General features: G+C 42.9%; 6 protein-coding genes across 6 annotated transcripts; 3 read left to right on the top strand and 3 right to left on the bottom strand.

The window, feature by feature from the left end:
* The first annotated feature begins 3,206 nt into the window (after positions 1–3,206).
* LOC117143672 lies at positions 3,207–4,248 on the top strand. The gene is made up of 2 exons (XM_033308457.1): positions 3,207–3,265; positions 3,892–4,248. The coding sequence occupies exons 1-2, from the start codon at positions 3,210–3,212 to the stop codon at positions 4,232–4,234; spliced, it is 399 nt and encodes a 132-aa protein (XP_033164348.1). The 5' UTR covers positions 3,207–3,209; the 3' UTR covers positions 4,235–4,248.
* Positions 4,249–4,295: 47 nt separating this feature from the next.
* Positions 4,296–6,135, bottom strand: LOC117143641 (mRNA cap guanine-N7 methyltransferase). Its single transcript, XM_033308423.1, has 2 exons — positions 4,856–6,135; positions 4,296–4,798 (listed from the first exon to the last, which is right to left on the bottom strand). Exons 1-2 carry the CDS (start codon positions 6,054–6,056, stop codon positions 4,716–4,718), a joined length of 1,284 nt encoding a protein of 427 aa, XP_033164314.1. The 5' UTR covers positions 6,057–6,135; the 3' UTR covers positions 4,296–4,715.
* Positions 6,136–6,320: 185 nt separating this feature from the next.
* On the top strand, positions 6,321–7,394 carry LOC117143651 (probable tRNA(His) guanylyltransferase). The gene is made up of 2 exons (XM_033308434.1): positions 6,321–6,601; positions 6,657–7,394. The coding sequence occupies exons 1-2, from the start codon at positions 6,376–6,378 to the stop codon at positions 7,370–7,372; spliced, it is 942 nt and encodes a 313-aa protein (XP_033164325.1). The 5' UTR covers positions 6,321–6,375; the 3' UTR covers positions 7,373–7,394.
* A 93-nt stretch (positions 7,395–7,487) lies between these two features.
* On the bottom strand, positions 7,488–8,142 carry LOC117143661 (protein Dr1). The gene has a single exon (XM_033308445.1). It carries the CDS (start codon positions 8,114–8,116, stop codon positions 7,565–7,567), a length of 552 nt encoding a protein of 183 aa, XP_033164336.1. The 5' UTR covers positions 8,117–8,142; the 3' UTR covers positions 7,488–7,564.
* A 463-nt stretch (positions 8,143–8,605) lies between these two features.
* On the top strand, positions 8,606–9,436 carry LOC117150395 (ankyrin repeat domain-containing protein 49). The gene is made up of 2 exons (XM_033317258.1): positions 8,606–8,816; positions 8,866–9,436. The coding sequence occupies exons 1-2, from the start codon at positions 8,681–8,683 to the stop codon at positions 9,375–9,377; spliced, it is 648 nt and encodes a 215-aa protein (XP_033173149.1). The 5' UTR covers positions 8,606–8,680; the 3' UTR covers positions 9,378–9,436.
* Positions 9,406–10,335, bottom strand: LOC117150396 (dynactin subunit 5). The gene is made up of 3 exons (XM_033317259.1): positions 10,197–10,335; positions 9,810–10,109; positions 9,406–9,739 (listed from the first exon to the last, which is right to left on the bottom strand). Exons 1-3 carry the CDS (start codon positions 10,242–10,244, stop codon positions 9,518–9,520), a joined length of 570 nt encoding a protein of 189 aa, XP_033173150.1. The 5' UTR covers positions 10,245–10,335; the 3' UTR covers positions 9,406–9,517.
* Positions 10,336–15,467: the final 5,132 nt, after the last annotated feature.

The raw sequence follows: 15,467 nt of genomic DNA, 5'->3' as shown, positions 1-15,467 counted from the left end.
GGGGGCTGGTAGTTGGAAGGTAATTGGGGTTGGGCGCAAGGACGAGGGCGGGCTTAAGGACACCGGTTTTATAGAGTTGTCAAATGGCCCCAGGAATGGCCAGTCAAAACATCAAAATTCACTCGCAATTGGCCAAGGGCAATGCAAAAACCAACAACATGAGGCAAGTGCCACTAGGCCAACCGGGAAACAGGATGGGGGGCATTGTTTTGAAAGCGAAAGGCCATAATGCTTGCACGCCACAATCCCGAGCCGCAGTCAAAGCCAAAGTTGAGTTTCATTTTTGGGGTCGCGCGTCGCCTCATCGAGCCAAACATGCAAACACGCACGGGCCAAAGCCCAAGGAAGGCAAGGTGAGGTCCTTGTCATTTAACTCACTTGTCGAGTTGACCTTTGTTCGCTTGGTTGTCGTGCTCCACCATACAGCTAATGCCCAACTGCCACGCCTTGAGCTTGATCCATAGCAACTTGTACTTTTGTGTCCCCCTCCGCTCGACAAAAAAAAGGGGGAAACCCTGAAAATACTCCAACCACCCCCCTCTACACACACTTGGCTCTAAATACAAACTTGCCCCCCCTGCGGATGGCCATGTGCATGTTTGATGAGCTTATCAAGGCTCCGGTATTATTGAATATTTTCAAATCGATATAGCCGTGCCACACCGTTAGTTAGCACCTTAATTGCCAACTGAATAAATCATTGACAATTGTGCAATTAGTTTGAGAACCTCAACTGTCCGCTCAAGTCGAAGGATTCTGCGGTCAAAAATAAACCATTTGCATTGGCTCGAAAGTAGTCAAGCCAAGAAATTGGAAGTTTTCCCATCGTCGACTTGGGAAATCAATTACTCAAATATTTATGTCCGCATGTGGAATTCGGGCATGCTGAAATGCACTTGTCTTGAACTCTGCCAGTGAATAAATGGTAATCGAAACTGCTGAGCGGATTAAATAACTTTCAGATGTGTGAATACGAGGGGGCAAGGGTTATGGCCTATATTTGCACTGTCGAATAGGTTACAGAACGCATTTATTGTTCGATATTTGAATTGATTTCATAGCCAGTCAGAGCAGAAACGGTACTAATTAAACCAAATCCACTCAAGAGCAAATTGGTAAACAGCAGTTTGAAAATTAACATTGCACAATTGTTATGCATTGATAAATTGATAATTTATGTATGAATTTGCTGTGTTCCAATGTTATTTTGGCGATTATTTTGAACTAGGATTTTGATTTCTAGTTCATTATAAATTCGCGTTTTAATTACTTAAAATTAGAAATGTTTTCAGCGAAATATTTAGCGAATTTGCTTTGAATAGAAAGTTTATTTTATATTATGGTAATCCCCTAAAACTGTTCAATAATATGAAATTGATTATTGAATGGGTGATTTAAAACATTTGCTGCCACAGCTCAAATAAAATCAGCAATCGACATGAAAAAGCGTGATAATGTTAATTGAAAAGAAATACATAATATGTTATGGTAAATATTTAAATACATTCTGTTAAAATGAAGATACTGTAAAGAAAAAGAATATGTAAATAGGCATAAGATTACGGAAGTAACTGCTTGACAACCCTTTCATATTGACATGACATTTGAATTCAATGAGTGTGCATAGAATTCGCAAGCAAAACCCTTGCCAAGCCATAGAATTAAATGTAATTACTGAGCCAACATTCGGCCCCAAGTTGGCAATGTAGATGCTCCACTGTCGTGGTTGCACAAATGCATCCGACCGAGCCAAGAGTAACTACCACAACGAATGTGGCAACACTCAGGCATTGAGCAGGAGCAGGGTTCAAGTTTCTCTTTGGCCAGGAAAGAACCACAAAAGATTACCGAGCGATGAGCTGCAGCTCATCATCTTCACATCCTTTCAATGGGCGCCGCTAAGTCCTTGGGCACATATGTATGCATATGTATGTATGTGTGGCATGCACAAATATGTGTGGAACGTTTCATTTTTTATACATCTCTTATTATTATTCTTTTTTTCTCCCCCTCGGCGCGCTCAACTTTTCTTCTCTTGTTTCGCTCTACCTTCTTTTTGGTTTTGTGTTAAATTGTTGCGTTAACCAAGCCAACCAGCTTCGGGGGCAATCCTTGTAAAAAGTTTAGCATAGCAGAAGGCGCACGCAGACATGCTCGCAGCCATTCACACAGAGCCACCAACACAGTCGCACGCCTGGCATGCGTTTTTCACATTGTTTCATGCGGTTGAATAAACACAGGCGCGCACACACACGCACATACCGTCAAAAGGCACGCACACACACACACTCATGCATTTTATGATCTGCACAAATAGGACCAAGAGAGAAGAGAGCGAGGGAACGAGGCAGATAGAAAGAGAGAGAGAGAGAGAGGAGAGAGGCAAAGACACTTATTCGCTCGCTTGCCTCGACAGGCTTACAAAACAAACATTGCGGCATGTTTTCTGTTTGCACACACTGCGTATACGTACTATGGTCCTTACATTTCCTACCTGCGCTTTGCCAGTGCCCAGCAGCACCAACACAACGACACACTGCCTTCCACACGAACACATTGCAGTCACGTACATACATACATACATATGCACATTACTCAGCTCGGCCTGGACAGCACTCCTTAACCCTTGATCAGCTGGCAGATTTTAGCCTGCATCATCGGATCGTAAAAATATATGTTGGCAATACCATCACTGCATTGATATAAATAATATTTATTGATATTAAGCAAACAAAACAACTGCAAGGGTGTTTAAAGTATTTTACAATCGATTGTAATTGTTACTTGAAATATGATTATGTAGCATACTTTTCAGGACAGTCCTTTAAGGACAGAATTCATCGCGCATATAAGAAATATAGTCTTAAGTGCGAGAGACCCTATTAAAAAATAATATATACATATATATATTATTGAAATAAATAGTTTTAAAAATAAGAAATCACAATTTAAGCAAACTGATCTAATTCCAGACATCCAATTAGAACAGATTCTTGAGGGCGGCAAAAACTTGTAATTCGAGTCGCCCTGAAAGTTTAAAATGTTAATTTGATGCACTGGGGTGGGATGTCTGCCAATCCCCAATGTTTGGGTTAAAAGTGAACTAATTTACATAGACCGCATGGCACAATGCGCAGGCGGCCGCATGGAGAAGGTAACAAAAAGATTCATTAGGGCCAATCAGTGCAAAGCGAGTCGTGGCGAAGGACATGCGGAGAGGACCTGGCCAAAAGCGGCCGCCTGACGGCTGGGCTGGGTGGTTCAGGTAGTTTCATTACGTTTAAAGGTGGCCTGAGTTGGGCCGAGGTGGTTCTGGCCAAGCCGTGTGTGTAAACGTAAACAGCTGGGGCAGCCCTGGCTCCGTTGTTTGCCTTATAAATACGCACGCTCTACTTTAAACAAAAGCGTAGTCGCCCTATCCCATTCCCGATCCCTATCCCACCACACCCATCCACCCATCCACCCACTGACGTACACGTGCCTGTCCTGCCGTCCTCAGTGTTGTGCGTCAGTATGTGCAAAACAAATTTAAACTTTACACCCAAAGTTGATTTTTATGAGCGAAACTTTAAATAATGGAATTATCTGACAAGAAGTTGGCCAGAGGACGAGGCCAAGCAAAAGCGACGGAAGACGGCCAAAGTGCTCAGCCCTAAGCGATAATGAAAGAAAGAGCTAACTGATTGGGCCAATATAAAGTTTGCAGTCGCTTCGAAACCAATCAATGGTGTAATTTATGCCGCTATTTTCTCCATGCCCCCATGGCACCCAACCTCACCCACACCAGCCCTATCGCACATCAGCATACCAAAAAGCGAACCAGGGCACCAACACCACCTCCAACACCATGCCCACTTTCGGCCCGTTATTAAATATTTATTTACACTTCAGCTACAATAATTCATTGATGCATCGAGCGCCTGGCACGACACGCTTTCTCTTTTCGCCTCCGACTGGTTGGGGTCGCTCCGGAGCTGAGCTGAACAGGTTGGGTCGCTGGCGGGCACGACCCGGCAACGTAAACGTCAGGACTAACCTTTGCCCGATGTCCTTCAAAGGCGCCGTCGCTGTGAAAGCAACAGCTGTGCGCTCTCTCTCGGCCAACGAGCTTCGTCCTGCGGAGCTTTCTTCGACATCTCACTTCCAGTTTCGAACTTGGCCAAAGCCCTCTTATCAGAGCTTTCGAAATAGGCGGATTGAAAGGCGGCTCAAGCGAGGGCCATACAAAAGTTAACCAGTTACTTTAGTAGTTTAGAATTTAATTTTAAAGAATTTTTACTATAAACGGATTTTTCCATTTCCATTATTTTATTAGTTTTCATCCAGCTTACGAATTATTCCGTAAGCGGTAAATCTGCTTGCCTGTGAATTTATATGCGTGTAAAATATATTTATAATTACATCTCTTCTAACTATAGTACGGACTCAAAAGTAAAAGATCTCTTTAAAAAATGTATGTAAAAGCCATTAAGATTGATCTTGACATTCTCGATTTACATTCAAATTTCGTAGCTTGGTTGGTGGCTTTTGTCTTTTACGTACATTTCGACAATAAAGTTTGAATTGAAACCTATGAACACAAACAAACATCACCTTAGTTTTACGAGCTAATCTTTTCTGAAATTAATAATCTGTTTCTTTCGAGTATAAACTTCAAAAGTGCTAAGCCACGGGTACAAAATAATAGTCTATAACGTGAATGTTTTTGGCAATAATCAGTCGTCAAATTCAAACAATGGTTTGCCATTGGTGTCCCAGGTGTTTTTGCATTTCTTGAAGGCACAAACCAAATAAAGCGCTGAAATAAAATACCACTTAGCAATGGAATTCAGAAGTTGATGCGAACTGAACTTACTTGCTGCCTCCCATTCGGATTTCGAGAGGGTTCCCACCGTCCTGTTACGCTGTGCTCCCTGGAAGTTCACCACATGGGCGAACTGTTCATCATTCTCGCAGCGCTGCGCTTGCACCGACTCCAAACCGGACATTCGCTGCAGAAGATGCCGACCGTGGTACAGATTTTCCTTGTAGTAATCCGCAAATGTGGAGCGCTTCATTAGCTGCAGACCGTATTTTCTGCCCAGCTTGACCAGCGTGGGAAAATGCACTAGGAACTCGGGGCAATCGACGACGCCCTCCAAGTGAAACTGATACTTGGCTCCGAAAAGGGGCAACGGATCCGTTTCGCAGTCAAATTCAATGCTGTACACATCGTTACCGAAACGCCGGGCATCCGGACCGGCTGCCCTAAGCCTGCGTATAATCTCGTAGGCATCCGGCATTGTGGCTATGAAGAAGCCACCGGGTTTCAGACACTCGGCTGCATTCCGCATCATGCAATCCGCCTGCGCCATTGACTCGAAGCAATAGTGAAAGGCAAACTGACAGGACACGAGATTCAGTTGAAGCGAAGGATCCTTGTACCGCTCCCGCAGGCGCACCAATGTGGAGTCGCAGGCAAAAAACTCCGCGGTGAACTTATTCGCAAACTTCGACTTCTCCGATCGCTGCAGGATGTCCTGATACCGCCGCTGGCACTGCTCCACCGACACCTCGGCGATGTCCGTGCAGATGAGGTGGGAGATGGCAGCCTTCTCCCATTTGAGGAGGTCACCGCCCTTGCCGCAGCACATGTCCAGAACTCTGAGAGCATCACCCATGCGTTTGTTCTGCTTGATCTTCGACATGTACTCGTTGATAAGCTGGCTCTTGATCCAGTTGTTAAAGTTTCTCATGAAGAAGATCTTTGACTTCTGGCGATCCTTGCGGCCCGCCTCCTTCAGCTCGTTGTAGTGGTGTGCCACCACATGTGTGTTGGCCGCTCCGCTGGCAGTCTCCGTTTCCGGCTCCTCCTGATCATCTGCTCCACTTCCATTGCCCTTCCCGCCAGGCTCATCGTAGTACTCCCGCGGTGATTTACTGACATGCGGCTCCTGATTTCCCGCAGACGTGGTCTCCGCTTGGCCCTCACTCTCCTCGTCGTCCGACAGGCTGACCGCCTTGTGCGCGCGGGCGAATTGCTCATCTGCCGCATTTTGTTCGTAATTAAGGCTCATAGCTTCTATTAATTTTCTGTTTTGCGGGATGAAGAACTCATTGTCTATCGAAGTTATCGGGTCAGCTAGGAATGAGTGGACGAGTGTTATCGGCACTCGATGTTATTTCGCGCGGAAAGTATTCAGATTATAAATATAGATTTTAGATTTTAATTTATTTTTCCTGTTAATTCATTTTTGTAAACCAATACTTTCAAGATTAAAGCTAAACAGATTTTAAAAGTACCATCACTAGACAAGCACTAGGTAACAGCGCTGTTAATGGAAAAGAGCAATCAGCTGTTGACAACTCATGCCTTTCTTAACATCAACATTTTAAATGCGTTTGCTTGGAACTTTGAATAAATTTGGTAAATTATTGAATTATTCCCTTGCCCGGAATTTCCCAAAACGCAGCATGGCCTGCAGCAGATTCGAGTACGTTAAATCCTTTGAGCAGGACGACAGCATACTGCCCAATGTGTGGATAGTCATACGAATAGACGGCAAAAAGTTCCACAAGTTCTCCAAGACACACGATTTTGAAAAGCCCAACGATGAAAATGGTAAGAAAAAACACACATCATAGTTCTTAATGATCCCACTAAATATTCGCTTTAGCTCTCAATGTGATGAATGCTGCTGCAACGGCGGTGATGCAGGAGTTTCGGGACATTGTCCTGGCTTATGGTCAAAGTGATGAGTACTCCTTTGTTTTTCGCAAAGAGACGGTAGCCTTCAAGCGACGATCCGCCAAACTGCTCACCTACGTCACCAGTTTGTTCTCCTCGAGCTATGTGATGCAATGGGCCAAGTGGATGAATCTGCCATTGGCCTATGCCCCCTGTTTCGATGGTCGCGTTGTTCTGTATCCTTCGGAGCAGAATCTAAAGGACTATCTGAGCTGGCGGCAGGCCGATGTGCATGTGAACAACCTGTACAACACCGCCTTTTGGAAACTAGTTTTGGAAAAGGGCCTGACAAACCAGCAAGCCGAAGCGAAACTCCGTGGAACCTTTTCGGCGGACAAAAATGAGTTGCTCTTCCAGGAATTCGGGATAAATTACAACAATCTGCCAGCAATGTACAGAAAGGGAACGATTCTGCTTAGAAAGCGAGTGATATTGGGTGAAAAGAGCAGGCAGGCCGTGGTGCCGCTGCACGAGGATCTAATATCTTCGCAGTTCTGGAAAGAACACACCGAAATATTGGGAAAATATGTGCCTGGCACTTACAACGCACCACAAACACTGCCCCGATTGGTGGAGATGCAACTAAATGGCAAGGAACTGGACGATGAGGCGGAGGAGCCACAAAATCTGGCCGGTACCAGCTGATAAAATATGGAATAGTCTTGATTTTTATCATTAAAAATCTCTTCTGGAGAATGAGGATGCGGTGCCCAGGCTGCTGTAGTTAAGGACAAGCGGATGATCCGTAATGGAGAGTAGCTAACAGTTGAAAGTTCAACTTATGGCATATATTTTAAGATTAAATCTACACTAAGCTCATAGAAAGACTATTTCCTACTAGTAGTCGTCTTCGTCATCGTCGTCGTCATCCTCACTTGGCTTGCTGGCAACGGAGCCATCGGCCAGCGGTGGTCGCTGCACCATGGCCGCCGCCTGCATGCTCATCCACTGTTGCTGCTCCTCGCGCGCCTGCTCCTCGCGTGCCTTGGCGAACAGCTCTTGCTGCTGGCGCAGCAGCTCCTCCTCCGGAATGCCCAGGTTCTCCAGGCGCGTGCTCTGCCGCCTTCGCTTGGCTGCCACCTCCTTGCAGTCGTGCAGAACGGCCTCCGCCTCTTGTTTGTAGTCGTGGAAGCCCAGGCGTTCCAACGCCTCCAGGACGTGTTCCGCGTTGATCGTCTTCTTGTTGCGCATGTTGCACACCTCGTTGGCCTCCGAACTGATCAGATGAATGAACTCCGAGCAGCAGTTGAGTATCAGCTCGCGACTCTCGTTGGCCACCCGCACCGTGGGCACCAGCTCCTTGATGATCTTGTTGATGCTGGCCCGTGGCAAGGTCAGCTCGTCGTCCTCGGCGCTGGGCGGCAGCAGTTCTTCCTGCGGATTCGACATGGCGTCCTTGTTTCAAGGAACAAACAAACAAACAAAGTTGGGAGCAGATGTTTTTCTTCGATTTAATAGTAGTATAGTGTGTTAGGGTGGCCGTTTGTTGTTAACAGAAAAATGGGATAGAAAAACTATTGTTTTCGTAAATAAATGAAATTATTAACTGATTTAAATCAACTATATATAGCAATAGACGTAGTTTAAAATGATATATCGATTCAACACAAATTTAATAACTAAATAATCTTTAACTTATTAATTTGATTTCGATGAATATAATAAATAATACAGCTTATTATTTTAAAGTGACAGACTTTTCTAAAAAAAGATTAATTTTATTATTAATATTATCAATATTTATATAAATGGATTTATTTTTTATTTGAAAAACTAAATGTAGTTTTATTTTTTAAACTCCCTCTTTCGTTTAGTATATTTTTAAATGTGCATATCTGGTTTAGTATTTTTATAAAGATTACTTAAGCGGCTCAGAAACGGTCACTCTGAGAAATAGAAAACAAAAAGTTAAGCTGCTTAAATTCCGGCTAATTATCATTGTATTACCACAAAATGGGAGATTACGATTCCGATGATGAAAAATCCCAGGTGGAGAAGCTGCGCCACGCCAAAGTGCCGCGCGGAATGTTCGTGAGCGGCTGGGACGACGATGCCGACGAACTGATCGAGGAGGACAAGGACCCACAAAGTAAGTTAAATACATTTTAGAGAAATAGTTTAATTAAACGTTGTCATAGGCAGCATTGAACGCATGATTCTGTGGGCGGTGAACGAGAACCGCATCAGCGAGGTGCGGGAAATCCTGAAACTGGACGCGGACGCCGTGAACGCCAAGGATAACGACGGATACACGCCGCTGCACCGAGCTGCCTATAATAACTTTGTGGATATGGCCAAGTTGCTGCTGCAGTACCGTGCCAATCCCAACGCCCGCACGGAACTGGGATGGACGCCATTGCACTCCGCGTGCAAGTGGAACAACGCGGATTGCGCCCATTTGCTGCTGCAGTTTGGCGCCGACGTAAATGCGGAATCGGACGGCAAGCAGACGCCGCTTCACATAACCGCCACTGTGTCCAATTGTCGGAATACGGCCACGGTCCTTCTGCTGGACCGAAACATCCTGCCGCGCAAGGAGAACAACTCCGAGGAACTGGCCTCGGTGATCGCCCGACGTACCGGCATGAGTTTCCCCATTTTCGAGTCTGGCGAGGAAGCCTACGACTGCGAAACGGGACTGATAGATTAACCACTTAATAGTCAAACTATGTGCATACTTATAGAATAACTAATTTAATGTTTATTTCATAAATAATGTTTTCTGTCGGGCTGGCGCCGTGGTTACTCAATGGAATTGGTAGACACCTGGTGGATTAATATCTATGATTTTCAGCTGGCTGGTGCTGGAGCCCTCACGAAATGCTCGTAGAATGACTTAGTGTAGTTGATCATCTCGTCCTGCATGGCGGCGGGCACAAAGTACGGATTGCCTTGGCCACCCTCGATGGTTCCCCTCGCCGTGTAACGCATGTAGCTGGACACGGTAGTTTCTGGCGGCAGGACAGCACCATCCTCAATCACACAGCAGTCCTTCAAAACACAGCGACGGCCCTGAAAGTTGGTAAAAGTATATGGATTAGCACACGTAAATAAAGAGGTATAACAATAAGTAATAGCTTACGATAATGGCATTCTTGCCGATGTACACATAGGATCCGATGGTGCCCGCCGAGACGACGGCCCCTTCGCCCACGAAAACATGTTCACCGACGTGCATGGGAAAGAAGGCGATTCCCTTGCTGAATTGTTTGTACGGCGGTCGGATGACGGAGTTCTTGCCAATCACACAATATCTTCCTGTCCGGACATTGGCCAGATCGCCGCGAATGATGGCGCCGCTCTGTACGATCACCTTGCCGTTCAAAATGATGTTTTGGGATCCACAGAGCACCGTGTGGCGACTAACTTTGTTCCCCGAAGCCTGTAAACAATCAGTTTTTGGTCATGATGAGGTCATCTCTTGGTGCTTAAATGGAATCCCAAAGCGGGAGTCAGTGCAAACACTTGCCGTCTCCACGTATTCATCTTTGCTGTAGTAGGTATCCGGAATTTCCATGATTAATTGGCAGTTTTATGAACAATATTTAAGTAAATAAAATAGAAAACTGCACTTGCGAAAATGTTTTGACCAGCTGATGTGTGAGGTCGCCGTGTAGAGTTGGTAAAATACCAAATGTAACGCGTTAAGTCAAGACCTAAACCACATTAGTCTGCCGCCAAATTGGAATTCGAATTCATTGCATTCTACTGATTTTCCATTGAAGAGCTTTGCATTACATCTAATTATTAATTAGACACACGCGAAGTTTTACAAATTACAAGCTGCCTTGGCGGGTGCATAGAAAACCCAGGTGTTTAACCCACTTTGACCCTGAACTTTTAGCTATAATGCTGCAATCACGATGCACATCTAGACAGCTGCTCTTCAGGCGCAAATCTGCTGGCAGAACGGAAAGAATGTGCATAATTGGACTCACACAGCTGGTGGCTGAAAGCGCAGTAAGCCCAACCGCCACCCATTGACGCACCGACCTTCCAAAACTTTAAACTTCCCGCTGTCCGACGCTCCAGCGATGTTCCAATTAATGCTCCTTAATAATCGCGAGACCCAGCCCATTGGCTTAACCTTCGTGGGGCACGCTCGAATGCCTCAAGCCGCGGGGGCGGCAGCTCTGGCTAATCATGGTAGCATTTTAATTTGTTTATGTTGTTATTGCTATTTTCTTCGTTTGGCTCTTCGCCTTTAGCAGAAGTCAGCAAACCTTTGTGGGTTTTTCCATATATGATTTAACTATGCTTAAAGAATTTCAATTCAACACTAAAAATGTGTATGTATGTATGTAAAGTTTAAAGGTAGTTATGTTAATTAATAATTGTAGTTTGTGAATAATTTTGCTGGTTATACCCGAAAAAGGATGAAATTTACACTAGGTGAGTAACGGGTATCTGATAGTCGGGTAACTCGATTATAGCACACTCTCTTGTTTTTTTTTTTTAATTTCTATAAATTCTTTAGCAGATTTAACGAAAATATTAGCTAAACATGGTAACGAAATGTTTCTTAGCGTAGAAATCTTTTGTTATATTAAGAATTATAAGAACAACTGCCTTTCTTAGCTACATTGAATTTCCCCCCACTTGACCTTCTTAGTTTGAACTATCTGAACTTTGCCATTATTGCTTTTCTATGCCAATTACTGCAAACAATTGTGCCAGTCTATTGAAGCTTTGAAGAATCCGCCAAAAAGCAAAGAACACAAATCGTTTAACCTTCGGCGAGAAAAACCGCATCGGAATCTATTAATCTGTTTGGTGTTTGCACTTTTGAACTTAAGGTTAATAAACTTGAACTTGAATAATGTTTGGAAATTAATTGAGTTGTGCACACAAACAACTCTTCAATCGGTTGATCAAACAAATTATTCCAATTTGTTTCATTTCGGATTTAAAAATGGTGTCTATTGTTAAGTGTGATTTTCAGCAAGGCGAAACTGAGATGAATCGGTTATTAATTAAGTGTTTGATTAAATATACAAAGCAGCTTTAATCATTTCTAAGCGATAAAGTGATTAAAGATATAGGGAGATCTGAAATTCGAAATCAACCTACGTATTTTTGTAAGCTCAAGGTAATTTTCTGTAATATTTGTAACTTTCCCTGCCAGCAATTAGAAGTCCATGGCCGCGAAGGTCTTGACTTCGTAGAACGTGTAGTCAAGTGTTTGCCTTACACTAGTCCAACAGCGATCGAATAAACTCTTCTGCCACATTTCGACCTTGGGCAGCCACGAAGGAGGGCCGCGAGCTATGTATGTATGTAAATATTTACAATAGCCAACTCATCCGCGACCTTGATAATTGGTTTCTGTTGTATCAAGTGGCTGTTGTTGGGAAAACTCATTATTAAATGGCCAGCTAATCAAGATCAAGAAACACGCACTCTGCCTTCCCACCGCCCCACAAAAAAAAAACAATCGCTCACGATCGCATTGATCTTGATGCTTTATGGCCATAAAATATTTGAATTGTTTTCTCCGAGACAAAACCGGCGGCACTAGATCGCATAATTATTGAATGGAAATTACGCTGAAACCAAAACAATGCCAGTGCTATCCAGTTAGAGTCATGTCATGTTTAATTGAATAATTGCAAATGGTTTACATATATATACTCAGACATACATATATGTGATTTGGCCAAGAACAGGCGAGTTGTAGTAATGCAATAATGAAGGTGAAACGACAAATGAAATTAATTGGAATTAGCAAAATTGAGAAAATATTTGTTGCATTCAAAGGCAGTCTGAGAATGTTGCATAATATTTTCACTTTTTGCCCCCGGTTGACCGACAAAAAAAGAAAAAAATTAAATCCCGCAAGTGAAACGAGTTTTTTGTTCAAGTCTTTTGTTTCAATCGATAACATGCATCTATTGACAACTCGCAGATAATTGCCTATGTTGGTGTGTATGCTGCACATGTGTAGTTGCATATATTCACTAATGTTCAGATTGACAGAACAAAGGTGACTATCGGATTCTCGGAATGTGAGTAATTCAAGGATCTTTTGTATGCACTTTTCTAGCCATAAATGGTTAGTCAAGTTTGAGGCTCTACCGAAAATTCTTTTAATTATTCACGTTACTAACGTAGTAACTAAGCACAGCGAATTTCCATAAGTTAAACTATTTTTGTACTGTCCCATTTTACGTTAAAGTATTTTTAAAGTTTTCTTCTTTAGGGACTCATATAGATATTTTATTGAAATTATAATTGCATAGATAATTTTCTGTAAGTTTCATTTCTCAGAACGACTCTTTAAGTGAAAAAATTTAATTTTTAGAAAATATGTTGCGTGATATATTATGGTTCTACCTTAGAACCCCATTAACCATATGCATTGGAGTGCTGGGCGACCAAGCACTTTTTGGTTTCGACTAATTACAGTCATTACAATTCCATGTGGTGACCAAATGGCTTCCTCATGTCAAGATCCCAACGCGAAACGAGTAGCTCGCGATTAGCTACAAAGTTTTGAGAGCTCAGTTCAAAAGCCGAGTTCAAGAACTAACTAACGATTGTCTGACAATGACAGTAGCTCAACGGTTTGCGAGGGAGGGGGTTTCCACATCTCTGCTGGAGTTGGAGTTGCCAATGCTTGAGCTCAGCGCGACCAAACAAATAGCAATGAGAAATTGTGTGAATCGAGCAAATGAATGCGCTTTTGATGTGGCGAATATTTATAATACAAATTATGGGTACGTATATAACCGATTTCCCATCCACAGCCCCCTCTGGGATACGCTTGGATGGGCGTGGCATGCTGCAATTTGTTGCTGTGCCCCCAAAAGCGACCTCAGATTGCCCAAGTTGTGCTAATTAAAACATTAACTCTGCCCCGAGGCTGAATTCGCATTAAATAACGATTGCCCGTGCTTTTGTTGCTGGTTTTTTTTTACTTCTTATTTGCCAAAATCGATCATAATCAAATTTCAAGTGGCCCCCGTTCGGTACACGAAAAAATCAAAACCAGTAGAGAGTTAACTGTCAAAAAACCAACGCACGACAACGCCAGAAACAACATTGCTGACAACAGCAGCTACAGTGTGGAACATAGTTGTAAAGCACATTGTTGAACTCAAGACAGCTGACCAGGTGCTGACAATTTGATTGCAATTTAAAGAGGCTTAAATGTTCAGTGAAAAACAGTTTTTTGACAAGGAATTTTTTTCATTAAGACTTATCCTTTTTTACAATTTTATATTTCATTATAAATTATATTTAATATATATATATATATATTATAATGCATTTCTCGTAGCTTATTTGCCTTACGTTATTGCATTGTTCCAATTTTGATTGCTCTATTGGACTTCGCTTACTCTTTTTTTTTTCTTTTTGCATGCGGGCGCTAATAGTTTTGAACCTGACGAGAGACCTAAAAAATAAGCCAAAATCAATTTTCAGCTTTGTATGCCATGGGCAAGGCTAACCTCGAGCCACGAGCTGCGATTTAGATTCAGTCTCGTATTTGGATCGGGCTGGATTTCGGGTATTAAACATGTATAATTTGATTCAATTTGGTTTCTTGTTGTGACTCGGCTTGTTTCCACTTCCTTTTCGCCTTTCAGCGGGCCCGATAAAATATGATAGCTGATCGGTATCGGTATCGGTTTATAAGCCCTCCAACCCACTTAGCTGAAAAACAGGTGATTAAGTCTCTTGTGTCTGTCAGTTGATTGAACTTTAAAGGTTTTCCAGCGACTCAGTGTCACATTCGTTTGGTTTCTCGCTGGGTGGCCCACTGTTTGGTGTCTGATTGACAATGATTGACAATCAAACTCCAGTTTGTCCATATACCCGCAGTGTATGAGCATATATTTCCATATAGGTAGCGTGCTCAATGGCTGGGCTTATTATTGTATCCAAGGCTTCCGTGCGAAGTGTGCCTCGGAAGTTGTTAGTGGGTGGAAGTAATTAAATTCGATTTTAACCATTCGATAACAACCAGAGTGGCGGTCAATGGTGGTGGCTATGTAATTATTTTGTGGGGGTTCTGTGAACTAGTGGCAAGGGTATCGCACCGAGGTCAATCAGTAAGGGAAAATCAAAGCGATAAAGAAAACGACTGGGTTTTACTTCTAACAACTAACTACAATTTAAATAAATTTTATAAATTATTAAAGAATATTATTATATGTAAACTAATTTAAGGCGTGCCTAAGATTTGCTACAAACACATTTATATTTCATTTGTCCTCATAAGATCATTTCTGATTACCAAAAACTACAATAATTGAAGAGAATTTCTAAAGGATTGTAGTTCTAAACATTGATTTCATTTATTTCAAAATTCCCATTAGCTACACCGAATTCTTTCACATTGCCACATTGTCAAGGTCGCACCTGTGGCGCCCAAGCACCTTTTAAGTGCCCCTTTCCACCAACTGCCACAATTAGCCTCCAGAACCACCCAAGTCGTGTGTGTGTGCCGCCGCCTGTCACATCATCAACGCGCTCGTCAAAAAACAAGCCACCGCACAAAATTGTATTAAAAATTAATTAAACAAAAAGCTGAGACTAATGTGAAAAACAATATAAAACACATTTGGCGCTTGCACTTGACCTTCCTCATTGCGAGCACTCAGACCAAAAAAAAAAATGAAATGTATAAAATGTGGGAATTCGGGGGCTGAAAAGGCGGCATGCATGCCGCATGCCACGTAATTCGTTAGCCACTGTTTTTGCTGGAATTTCTGAGTTTGAACTTCATGAATTTAAT

Source organism: Drosophila mauritiana, chromosome 2L (genome assembly GCF_004382145.1).
Source record: "Drosophila mauritiana strain mau12 chromosome 2L, ASM438214v1, whole genome shotgun sequence".
Classification (NCBI taxonomy): Eukaryota; Metazoa; Arthropoda; class Insecta; order Diptera; family Drosophilidae; genus Drosophila; species Drosophila mauritiana.
Note: the sequence above shows the minus strand (reverse complement) of the source record. Positions and strands in the feature narration are given on the sequence as shown.